The 12,394-nt window shown below is 37.7% G+C and overlaps 2 protein-coding genes across 3 annotated transcripts; one reads left to right on the top strand and one right to left on the bottom strand.

The window, feature by feature from the left end:
• The first annotated feature begins 535 nt into the window (after positions 1-535).
• On the top strand, positions 536-6,727 carry LOC133745546 (TMV resistance protein N-like). 2 transcript variants are annotated; one of them, XM_062173631.1, is made up of 6 exons: positions 536-1,224; positions 1,516-2,620; positions 2,772-3,047; positions 3,160-4,756; positions 4,923-5,020; positions 6,302-6,727. In XM_062173631.1, the coding sequence occupies exons 1-6, from the start codon at positions 677-679 to the stop codon at positions 6,305-6,307; spliced, it is 3,630 nt and encodes a 1,209-aa protein (XP_062029615.1). In that variant the 5' UTR covers positions 536-676; the 3' UTR covers positions 6,308-6,727. The 2 variants fall into 2 exon arrangements, 1 of the variants encoding a protein (XP_062029615.1); XR_009863666.1 differs by having other exon boundaries at positions 3,160-5,020.
• A 785-nt stretch (positions 6,728-7,512) lies between these two features.
• On the bottom strand, positions 7,513-12,089 carry LOC133742641 (probable glutamyl endopeptidase, chloroplastic). The gene is made up of 8 exons (XM_062170327.1): positions 12,086-12,089; positions 10,811-11,075; positions 10,278-10,736; positions 10,080-10,145; positions 9,793-9,853; positions 8,284-8,433; positions 7,958-8,095; positions 7,513-7,762 (listed from the first exon to the last, which is right to left on the bottom strand). Exons 1-8 carry the CDS (start codon positions 12,087-12,089, stop codon positions 7,589-7,591), a joined length of 1,317 nt encoding a protein of 438 aa, XP_062026311.1. The 3' UTR covers positions 7,513-7,588.
• Between the last annotated feature and the right edge of the window lie 305 nt (positions 12,090-12,394).

The raw sequence follows: 12,394 nt of genomic DNA, 5'->3' as shown, positions 1-12,394 counted from the left end.
TTTCAAGAAAATTTATGGCACAACTTGTTATCAGGTATAGTTATTGATCTTACAGTATCTCAGTATATTATCAGAGATTACCAAATAAGGTCAAAAAATAGAAGCATGAGTTTATTCATTCTGGAAATTGGGAATTTCATGTTTCTTGGGCTGTGGCCTAGAGATCATTTCGGAAAGGAAAAAAACGATTTACAAAGATGTAAACCGATCGAAGCCATTACCTATTTTCACACAATTTTTGCGATAGATCAAAATCACCCATTGAAATTTTTACAATGGAATATGCCTTCTTAATTCACAAATAAGTCTTCTTTTGGACTATCAGCCATCGCTAGTCCTGGAAGGTGGTCAAGTTTTGGTATTAAAATCCTGCGGTCGGATTCAAGCTGATGACCACTTAAAAATCATTACCAAAATAATAATAAAATAATGCTAAAATATTCGAATCCGTGTCAAAGAAAGTCTCCTTTACAGTATTATTACCATATTATATTTCATCAAGTTTTGATGATCATTTATTTAGGTCCGTCACTTTGGCACATTCCGAGCTTGGTCAATCACCCCTGAAGTTTGAATGAAGCTCCCAGGAAATTGCAAGAGGCATCGAAAGTCTGTATATATGATCATTAAAACTCCCAACTCTTTGTTACATCGGCCTCTTTAGTTATCAAACAATATGGATTTGCCATTACCAAAGAGAAGAAAAATCCATTCGGATTCCATTATTACTCAACAAGAAAATGCCTCTCCTTCCTCTTCTCGTCTCACCCCTTCACGTCCATACGATGTGTTTTTGAGTTTTAGAGGTGTGGATACACGAAACAACTTCACAGGCCATTTGCACACTTATTTGGATCAGAAGGGAATCAATACATTCATAGATGACGAAGAGCTTAGAAAAGGAGAAGAAATATCATCTGCACTTCTCAAAGCAATTCAAGGTTCAAAGATTTCTATAGTCATCTTCTCTGAAAACTATGCATCCTCAAAGTGGTGTTTGGATGAACTTGTTGAGATCCTTCAATGTAAGGAGTTGAAGCAACAACTGGTTTGGCCCGTTTTTTACAAGGTGGATGTCTCCGATGTACGGTACCAGAAAGGTAAATATGGTGAGGCACTTGCGAAACATGAGTTCAGATTCAAAGACAACATGGACAAGGTGAAAAGATGGAGGACGGCTCTTAGGGATGCAGCTAATATATCAGGGTGGACTTTCTCCGACGGGTATATTTCCATATTTCAGCATGGTTTCTTTTCAATTTTTAACGTAGGCCAAACCCTTATACATATATACATGTAGATACACGCAGGCATACTAATCTCCAAAATGTCTCAATAGTACTTGCTCATGTTTAGTAGACCATGGAGGCTCTAAGCCGTGTGAGGTTATCCGATTTAAAGTTTAGATCTTTAAAAAATAAATAAATAGATATATTGTTGTTTCATAAAATTTTGGATCAAATTACCATCGGGAAGCTGCATCTGATAAAACATTTTTTGCATTTAAATTGGCAGGCATGAAGCTAATTTCATTAATAAGATTGCTGAAAAGATTTCAGCAGAAGTAGCAAAACTTAGCTATTTAGATGTGGCAAAGCATCCCGTTGGAATAGAGTCTCGTTTACAAGATATGCTTGAGCTTTTAGATGTCGGGGGAAGTGATGTTCGCATGGTTGGTATATGGGGTATTGGCGGGATAGGCAAAACAACAATTGCTAAAACTGTTTACAACTCAATTGCTCGTAAGTTTGAAGGTTGTTGTTTCTTGGGAAATGTTAGAGCCAATTCAGTACCCCATCAAGGCCTAGTTCGACTACAAAATAATCTTCTTTATGAGATTTTAGGGGGCCGAAAAATGAAGATGACCGATGCTGATAGAGGAATCCAGGTGATAAAGGAAAGGTTAGGTAGTAAAAGGGTTCTCTTAGTTCTAGATGATGTGAATAAATTGAACCAGTTGGACAAATTAGCTGGAGGATTGGATTGGTTTGGTTGTGGCAGCAGAATTATCATAACAACAAGAGATAAACGTTTGCTAATTGCTCATCAAGTCTATCCAATATACACAGCCAAGGCATTAGATAATGATGAAGCCCGTAACCTCTTGATTTTGAATGCCTTCAAGGATAACAGAAATCCAGATGAGTGTGTGCAATTCCCAATTGATACTGCTTTACTCTATACTCACTGCCTTCCATTAGCTGTGAACATTTTAGGTTCACATCTCTGTGGCAAGAGCATAAATCAATGGCATGCTGCATTAGATAATTACAGAAAGTTTCCTAATTGTGATATCCAAAAAGTCCTCGAAACAAGTTACAGTGCATTGGAAGATCCGTTGAGAGAAGCATTTCTTGACATTGCATGTTTCTTAAAAGGTAGACATAAGGTCTATGTTATGCAAGCACTAGATGATTCTTACCTCAACCCTGTACATGCTATTGAAGTACTTGAAGAAAAGGCCCTCATAAATACTGATGAATCTGGTAAGATTTGGATGCATGACTTGCTAGAGAAAATGGGGAAAGAAATAGTTCGTAAAGAGTCACCCGAAGATGCTGGCAGACGTAGCAGACTATGGTTTCATGAGGATGTTTATCGTGTTTTGACTGAAAACATAGTAAGTATAGAACATGTATTCTTCTATTTGTTTTTGTGTGTGTAGAGCTTCTTAATTGTGAAAAATAAAGCCGTATATATATATATATATATATATATATATATATATATTGTACTTGCTCTGCTAATCCTATATTTTTGTTCCATATCAGGGCTCAAATAAAGTTAAAGGCATCAGAGTAGAGCTACCAAGAGAAGATGAGATATGTCTGAGTGCTAAATGCTTTAAAAAGATGAAAAATCTTCAACTTTTTATAAACATTAATGCACGCTTCTCTGGAGAGGTTAATTATCTCCCAAATCAGTTGAGGTTCCTTGATTGGCTTGGATTCCCAGCACAATCTTTGCCATCCAACTTCAATCCACAAAAACTGGTCAAGCTCGATATGCCAAACAGTCACATCTCACGACTTGGGCAAGGATTCAAGGTATTCTAAGCTGTTAACTATCCATTTGCTATTTTGCAGAGCTTCTCTATTTTAAATCGTTATAGATTTGTTTTGAAGCTCATAATATTATCTTTCCTTTTTTGTGTTGCAGAATTTACAAAATTTAAAATCTCTAAGTTTTGAAAATTGCAAATTCCTAACTGAGGTCCCTAACTTGGCTGGAATGTTCCCAAACTTGGAGATGTTGAATTTAAGTTTCTGTACCAGTTTAGCTGAATTGCATCCTTCTGTTGGATTCCTTGATAAGCTTGTTAAATTCAATATTAGGAATTGCTATAATCTTAAGATGTTTCCAAGAATAGTCAACATGAAATCTCTGCAAGATCTTGATTTGAGAAACTGCAAGAGGCTTGAGAACTTCCCACAAATTGTGGGAAGGATGGAATCCTTGACAACCATGAATCTAGCTGGATCCGCCATCAAAGAATTGCCTTCATCAATTGGATATAATCTCTTTAATCTTCAATCTTTGTATTTAGGAAAATGTAAAAACCTTACGAATCTGCCGCTCAGCATTTATGAGATGAAAAGGCTTGAGTTTCTTATACTCGTAGATTGCCGAAAACTGGTGCTACCTCCATTTCCGAAGAAGGTGGAATACTGTGAAGTGCCAACTCCAAGGTCCAGCTCAAAGATTTCACGTTACGGCAAGGCAACTTCATCAGAAATAGAGAGTGATTGTGACGGTGGTGGTGGTGGTGGTGATGATGATGATCAAGGCAATTTAGCGTTTCCTTCACTACGTTTATTCTTTGCAGGAGGTTGTTGTAGTTCGGACCCTGATTTTATTATGAGGCTTGGTTGTGCATCCACGTTAACAGCACTTTTTTTTCCAGAAAGCAATATTGTTAGTCTTCCTGCTTGCCTTACCAAATTTGTCAACTTGGAGCAGCTTAACTTGAATGGGTGCGAGAGGCTTCAAGAAGTTTCAGAGCTTCCACCAAGGTTGAAACTGTTAGATGTGACAGACTGCGTATCATTGGAAAGAATTTCAAAGTTATCAAACATTTTGAAACATGAAGAATCGCAAATGTTTGAGTGGCTGGACTTGACCAATTGCTGGAGACTGTTTGACAATCTGATTCAGCAGGTGGCAGAGAAGAAAGGTTTGTTGGTAAATGGTGATGGTCATCAGGTGGAGGCTGATCTCTTCTCTCTTTTTCTCTCTTCTCAGAAGTCTGAATTCGGGGTTGTACTTCCAGGTTATGAAATTCCAAAGTGGTTCAGCTGTCAAATGGATTTCAAAGGGAATGGACTGTTTGAATGTGATATTCAAGTCCTTCCTAATTTCAAATGGCAGAACACAGGATTGGCTCTATGTGTTGCTGCCGAACGGATGGTAGATTGGGGATTCAAAATTTCTCTCAACCAAGTACTACTGCCGATTTATAGTTTATATGATCATATTCGTTTTCAGAATAGATCCTATTTTCGGCTTCCTAGTCTCATTTGGGGAGCTGATCCGGCTCGTGTGTGGCTGTTATATATTCCGTTCGATAGAATTGATATGGGTCTGTTTGGTTCTCAGCGTCCGCTGCCACCTTTTCAATGTCGAGTTAGTATTTATCAAAGACTCCGTTATAACATGGTTCCCTGGAAAAGCTGCGGAGTGCACCTGGTAATGCCACCCAAAGAAGAGTATATGAAACTATCCCACGCACAGAACCTCAGGAATAGCCTCAAAGCAGGTCTCTTTTTGTTCGTTGTGGAGACTTTATTTTTAATTTTATTTTTATCGATTATGGTGTTTTCTCGGTTAGGACTTGAGTTGACTGCCGGATATTGTAGAACTCATTATGCAGTTTTTCTTTGCTATTGGTGCTAGTTGATAACTTTCCCCAGTTTTCAAAACAGATGACAAGTATTCTGATGAAAGCAGATCAAGGGACTATAGCGAGTGGGCGAATAGGTCAAGAGAAGAAGGACCATCAGGACTCAAGATCTTTAATTGGGTTAGTCCTTCAAATTCTTCACCATTCCGAATTTGTATACCGGTTAAGAACTTCCTTTTTTTTTCTTTTTTTTTTTGTTGGTGATAATGGTTAAGAAAGAGAAATTTTAAATACACACCCCAAACTACTTAATACACATCCCTATTATTTTATATTTTAAATCAAATTTTATAGGAAGGTTAAATGACCAAAATAGACATCTATGTATTAGAAGAAAAATAATAATAATCATATCTTCCTTATATTATTCTATAATTATCAACACAATGAATTTCTATACATAGCATCCTCATTTAAAACAAGAATAAAGTTAGAAACCATCTAATTTAAATTTTCCTTAAATAAATTGTAATTAAATGGGGTGAGAGACCATATAATTTAAAATTTTGAAAGCAATGGCATTAAATGTTTTTAAAACATATAGCTTTACTCCCATTTTTTAGTTCATTTTTTTTTATTTTTTTTTTCTAAAAGTTATGATTAGTCAATTTATTATCTAATATAAAACATCACAGGTATAAAACTTTGTAATTGTTAATTTGTTTAACTATCCAATGACAACTTCGTAGTTCCGCTATTGTTGAGAAACTACTGATACAGTTTTGGTTGAATGTTTGACTCAAAAATTTATACTTGATCAATAGGGTGTTTGGTGGGTGAGAACTCAAATAATATAAAACCTATTTCTAAGCATCTATTTGAACTTTGAAGGGAACAATAATGAATCTTTATGGATTTCTCAACAACTAACACAAGTAATTAATATGATCAATTATATATACTAATCAAATTAAATAGTAGCCTTAATGTAGTTAAATAATAGTGTATTTCATGGTTTTTTAATTTAAGGATATTTTAGGTAATTTGGGTTGTGTATTTAGTAAAATGTTAGAATGAGAAATTAAATGGTAAGTGTATTGAGTAAGGAGTGTGTATTAAGTAATTAAGGGTGTGTATTTAAAACTTTTCAACAGATACCACCATACTTCAGCAGCTATGTGTACGTTTGTGTTTTTGCGCAAGTGGAACGTATGTGTTTATGTGTATAACATATGTTTTGCCTTCACGCCAAAAAAAAAAAAATCCATGCTTTGCCATGTATGAATGCTCTTTTATAGTCACTGACATGATCCAACTCTAATTTTTCGGCAACAGATCCAAACCAGCACCTTCTTCAATATTCCATTAGACTGCGTGCGTTATGTTTGGATTTAATTAATAGGCCAGATACTTGTTTCTTATCTGTTATCATGTAATTAATGACACTTTTCCCAATTGCAGGATTAAGTGAAATGGCCGGTCACAAGATTGCTGATGCTGAAGGACCAAGTGTTGTCAATGAGATCTGTAGCATCACTGCCCTTGCTTTAATGCATCACTCGCCAGAATGACCACAGAAAAGTGAAGCCACTAATTCTATGACTTGCTGGATAAAGGTGAAGAAACCAGTCTTGTTGATCAAGTGAGATGCTAAACTGCTATATTAGCCCATCATGAATTCACGGGCACTTCCAAGTTTCAACAGTGTTGTTTTGAACAGAAATTGTTGTTTGCTTCATTGTGATTTTAACCAGGCTTCTGTACGTTTTTCTTTTGACAAATAAATGGTTCATAATATGTAAAATCAAAGTTGACCATCCACTGCTCATCGTCATACAATTTATGTGTAACAGATCCAAAACACCCACAAAAATTCATCGAATCACTATTTACATAAGCCTTTTTTTTTTTTTTTTTGGTCTGAATACTATTGCATAAGTCTGCACAAATCTCTTTCTTTTTTTGGCCAAAATAATACACAAATATTTTACTCCAACAGCTTCATGAATCACGAGACAGACAACAGATAGAATGTTTTGGTCCTAATCCCCCCTCACCCAAACTTCCTTCCCCAAGCAGATTGACCATTCACCGTTTTGAATATTATGGTACGGAAAGCATATTGGAGGGAAATAAATTGGGTTACAATTTTCAATAGTACACCACTAATACAAATGCAAATTCCACCTGAGGAAGCATATTGCTATTGTGCTTTCACAGGGGCGAGCATCACGCTGTTCTGACATAGTTTGTACACCAAAATGATGTGCGAACTTATAGTCCTCAGCACCCAAGATCAGCAATGTACTCTGCAGTATATGTAACAAACCAAATTTATGACTCGGCAAAAATGCATCTATAATTTTTTACGGGAAAAAAAATAATCATGCATCTATAATTATATATATTGCATATATTTGACCCAACAATTAATTGTTGATGTTTGAAGACAAGTTGCTGAGGTCTGAGGTTTGGATATGTTAAAAAAGAAGTGACAAGCATGAAGAGATTTTGAACATATTCAAGTGAGTTCCTATTTTCACCATTATTTGAGTTAATATTGCTATATAATACTTCATTTTCTGTAAGAGAAGAAATTACCATAACAATGACTTCGGCAAAGAGTCAACTCCTTCATGCTCAGAAGTGTCAACTTCTGAGCCACTGCCTCCACCAGTAGCCACTGCTTTGGTTCAGAATTTGTAGATCCTGTGCCTATATTGTCTTTACACGCATCTTGATCAACATTTACATCAGAAGTGTCTGACACGCAATATTTTTGCAACCACCTGTCAGTTTCCCATAGCACATGCATGATACTCTCTCTTGCAGGCTTGCAGCATAGCCATGGCTCTCAAAGGGAAGAATCACAAGGCGGCAAAGAGCACCGTGACCTTTCAAAGCATTAAAGAAACGATCGGACTGCACAGCACACCAGATCATTTGAATAGCAAGTCAACAACTTACAAACAAGAGAAATCCATCATGCCACTAACATATAAGCAAACTAAACATCCAATATTGTAGGTTACTTATTTGAAACAATGAAGGGCATGAAGGATGACAAAAAAATAATAATTACAAGCAATGTTGGAAGGGGATGGAGGGCCTTTTTACCTGCATGGTTAACGTCCCGGGATTATTGTCTTCCTCTCCATGGATAAGCAAGATTGGCTTCTTAATTTTATTAGCTGACATGAAAGGACTCATCTCCACATAAGTACTAGTAGCCTCCCAAAGAGTTCTCTCCTCATTCTATACAAATGAACTAATGAGTCAGACTATCAAAATAAGAGATAAAAGTTTACTTGGGCGCAATATCATGGAAAGAGAAGAAAGAAGAAGAAAACATAGATATTCGTTCAATAATAACACTAATAATTTTTGGAACAGCTAATAATCTGACAAAATATGTAGCAATCCTAATCAAAGCAATGCCCAACCTGAAAACCGAAAGGAGTAAGTGTTCTGTTGTAAGCACCAGAACGAGCAATTCCACAAGCAAAAAGATGAGGAGCATGTGCCAGTAGGTTTGCAGTCATGAATGCCCCATATGAATGTCCCCCAACAGCAATTTTCTTTGGATGAGCCACCTTAATATGGGTGTTTGGCTCCAGTTTTGTTGCAGCTGGTCAACAGTCTCTTTTCTTGCGTGGGCGTGCCAGCACCGTTCGGGTGCGGTCGTCGGGGTGTCCCTTGACCTGACTTCTTTTCAGCGATTGAGGACGAGAAGAGCACCAACCTCGTCGCAGGATTCTTTGTGCCTTGTGGTGAGGACTTTGCTGCAGTTTCTTCTTGTCACACAATCGATACTCAATATTGTAGATTGAGCAGAGCGAAATCACCGGGAAGTATTGAGATCTTGCTAAAGCGTGACTTTAGCTTGGCTGGTTTGCGAGGGCGTTACCCTTGCTTGGCTGGTTCCGTAACCGTTGTGGTCGCGGTACTACAGTCGGCTCCCGAGGAGACTAGGACCGAAGCACTTTGACAGAGGGTTTGGTGGCACTGACAGTCGGCTCCTGAGAAGACTAGGACTGGGGTGTGATCACCGGTAAGAGAAAGAGAGGGGTTGCTCTAGAGAGGCTTGGATAATCTTAGAGATTGTTGTTGAATTGTGTTGTTGTTTGTTACTTGTTGTAGCCTCTATATATAGGCTACCAAGCCATACCAAGCCATAGTGATTGGCCTTAAACAAATCATGATGGGTTAGGTTTGAGCACTTAAAACACTAATGGAATGTTAGGTTTAAGCACTTAAACACTAATGGAATGTTAGGTTTAAGCACTTATTGCACCAATTTTGCTGCAACTATATCTCCACCAGGAACTCAATTTGGCCTTCGACTTCTTCATATCAAATGATCCACAATGAGTGTAGATCAATGTGCCAAATTTTCAGAGCTTTCTTCCATGTGGTTGGGCCGGAAATGCTGCTGGACTCCTTACAGGTCCAGTTTTCCAGTTTTGCTTCTGCAGAAAATTGGACTGATTGTTTGAAGGCTTTCCACTCATATCTAGCTCTGGAACTCTTCATAAGAAACGATCCTTGGGATGTCTATAATTAATCTGGAAAGTTTTAGCTCATTTGGATTTCATTTGGTTAGTCTGCCGCCCCTCCTTCCTAGTTTAGCTCGGTTTCTCCTAGCCGAAGTAGGGAAATGTGCTAAAGTTGACTTTTCATTTCCAAGCTTCCATCATTTCCTTTTCTTGCAGCTCGCATAATCTTCCATAGTAGGCTTTATTTAGCCTCTAAATAGTATATTTCGAACTTGTCGACAATATATAGCTTGAGCCACTGACTTTGGCTCAATTTCTCTAAGACACGCCTTGTCAGGCCAAAATGCTCATTTTGGGTCCAAACAATGGGTAACACAGTCACCTCAGGAGTCAGGTCAAGTTTTAAGGCCAAAAGCATGTAAACAAAATTCATGCCAAAAATATGAAGAATCTTACTCCACGTCGAATGACTTCCTCCACAGCAGCCTCTGCACTTGCAACCAATTGCTCCACATACCTGGTCAAAAATGCACATGCTATTCATTGACAAAATCCAAATCATTACAGGCGTGTCATAAAATAGTTTTATTTTTCTTGTTAAAAATGGGACAATATATGCAACATGAATCTTCAGTCACTCCCCTTGGTCCTTACGCAATAAAGTTTTATTTGTCACCAAAAAAAAAAGTTCATAATACTGAACGCCAAAACCTGTATTTATACATAAGTGACAAACAGCTTACCTATCATTTGCTTCATCATCACCCTCATCAATAATAGGGATAGTTGGTCCAGATAAAATAGCAAACCTGCACAATTTGGAGCAACCAAAAATTGGTTTAGCATATTCTCCAAAACAGTCCAGACATCGAAAAGGTCAATTACAAAGACGAACCATACAAATAGAAATCACCAAAACATAGCAAGACAAACAATGATACCTTCGAGCCAACCAGAGCAGGGCTGATGTTGGACCTATCCCAGCAAATTCATTAGGAGAACCACGAACTTGTCCGGCAGCATCTTTGCTTTTGAATTCTCCAGGGTAAGACCAGACCAAACATGGAAGAGGCCCATCTCTGGAAGGATCGTAGCCTGGTGGAAGATATAGTGTTGCAGTTAGTTGAACCCCATCCTTTCTCTCGTACCTGACCATCTCTTTCTGCAATGATGCCAGCTGTGGATACGGATGAGGGAAATTTGTAATTTGACATGCTTTCTTTTCCGGCCAGCTTAGGATATAATATTGGGTGTTTTCAGTTTTTGACTCTTTGGAAGTCAATATTTTCAAAGTCTTGATGGAAAGATCTCCTTCTTTCTCATCAGACATTAAAGCAACAACACCCTCATAGTACTTTTCTTTGTCACTCTTCCATATTCGTTCTTTATTTCCTGTATTTCTGAAAGAAATTGATTTAGACCACTACAGCAAAACTTGGAGAACGCACTAGAAACAAGTAAATTAAACACGTACATGTCAAACAAATCGAGGAATGGGATATTCCCCTCTGATGTAGCACCATTTCCATTCAGTAGTAAATAAGTGCCTTCATCATTTTCTTTCTTCACTTTTGCAAGCACATATGTGCCAGCAGGAGTTCTCCGGAGCATGGGGGAGCCAGGATCGGAGTACACATCTTCCGATGACCTATCAAACAGGATGCGGGGACTGACATCATTTGATCCAGGAGAAATTACCCAGGTTCTTGTTCTCCGTGTTTTGTACCATGACTCATAAACTTTTCACGCCCCGAATTTTGAATAACCAATTCAAATCCGAAACATGAATAAAAACAAATACAAATAACGTTCTGAATTTTTTTCGCAGAAACCAACTCGCCTCACACCACTCAAGATTACATAACCAATCCTCAAGTTACTTATTACAGCACACTCTCACCAAATAAAATAGTAAACCTCAATTAACATAATAAACCTCACCATACAACGCTGTAAAACAATACTGTCACTCTACACTGCACGATCACCACCTTGGTTCTCCCAACCTGCAGGGTTATCCGCTACACCGTTTGAATAGTGTACCGGGATTGCAACAACACAAAACCCGGTAAGCTTTCTGAAAGCTCGTATGAGTAAATTTAAGGATTGCACAAATTAAGTAACAAAATCAACTCAATTATTTCTCAGTATAATTAATTGAAGTGCACAACGTCACTTCAAGCATAAATCAACTCACATCTCACAATGACCACCACAACACAACTACTCAACCTCTCACTAAAAATCAATGTATACTCATGGGCATACGATTCTTGTTTTAATCCCCCAAGCACTATATTATACTCCAGGGCATACGATAACTCATTTATCCCCCTAGCAGTATAGTGTACCCAAGGGCATACGATAACTCAAGGTTATCCCCCAAGCAGTACAAGGCAGACAGACTAGAGCTCTAACTGAATCGTAATGTGTCACCTTGGCCAAGGTTCACCCTTACGACAAAACTTGCCTCAATCAACTGAATCGTAATGTGTCACCTTGGCCAAGGTTCACGCTTACGAATAACAGTTTTCCTCAATTCACTTGACTCCTCAACTGAATCGTAACATGTCACCTTGCCCAAGGTTCACGCTTACGAATAACAGCTTTCCTCAATTCACTTGACTCCTCAACTGAATCGTAATGTGTCACCTTGCCCAAGGTTCACGCTTACGAATAACAGCTTTCCTCAATTCACTCGACTCCTCATTTAATTCATCTACTCAACTCTCGCACTTTACTCAATTACCCATTATCTTAGACAACACAACATCTAAGATAAATCATAAATTCCAGAGGGTAATGCTCAAAATATAACTCAGTAAATCACACCAATATTTCACCCTATGTCACACCATCCAATATATATTTCACGTAAATATATATATACGTAGTCACCCACACAAAAGTGACCACTAATACCAACTATAGTTCACATGCATTAAAATCAGGAAATTCATTTTTATAGTTTAAATACGTTTTACTTACCTATGGACCGTAGTTGAGCAAGTCCATATAATTTAAAACAAATATTTATTTTCTTAAAAACAATTTCCAC

This window comes from Rosa rugosa, chromosome 4 (assembly GCF_958449725.1).
Source record: "Rosa rugosa chromosome 4, drRosRugo1.1, whole genome shotgun sequence".
Lineage (NCBI taxonomy): Eukaryota > Viridiplantae > Streptophyta > Magnoliopsida > Rosales > Rosaceae > Rosa > Rosa rugosa.
This window is presented reverse-complemented; position numbering and strand designations above follow the sequence as displayed.

Bases quoted from the DNA above. Each gene is read 5' to 3' on its own strand.
- LOC133742641 (XM_062170327.1), bottom strand. The intron at 9,854-10,079 runs GTAAGCTGTTTG...ATTTTTGACCAG, and splicing joins GATGATGAAGCAAATGATAG to GTATGTGGAGCAATTGGTTG. The intron at 7,763-7,957 runs GTAAAAAGGCCC...TGTGCTGTGCAG, and splicing joins CCGGGACGTTAACCATGCAG to TCCGATCGTTTCTTTAATGC.
- LOC133745546 (XM_062173631.1), top strand. From the start codon at position 677: ATGGATTTGCCATTACCAAAGAGAAGAAAAATCCATTCGGATTCCATT. The intron at 1,225-1,515 runs GTATATTTCCAT...TTAAATTGGCAG, and splicing joins GGGTGGACTTTCTCCGACGG to GCATGAAGCTAATTTCATTA. The intron at 4,757-4,922 runs GTCTCTTTTTGT...TTTTCAAAACAG, and splicing joins CAGGAATAGCCTCAAAGCAG to ATGACAAGTATTCTGATGAA.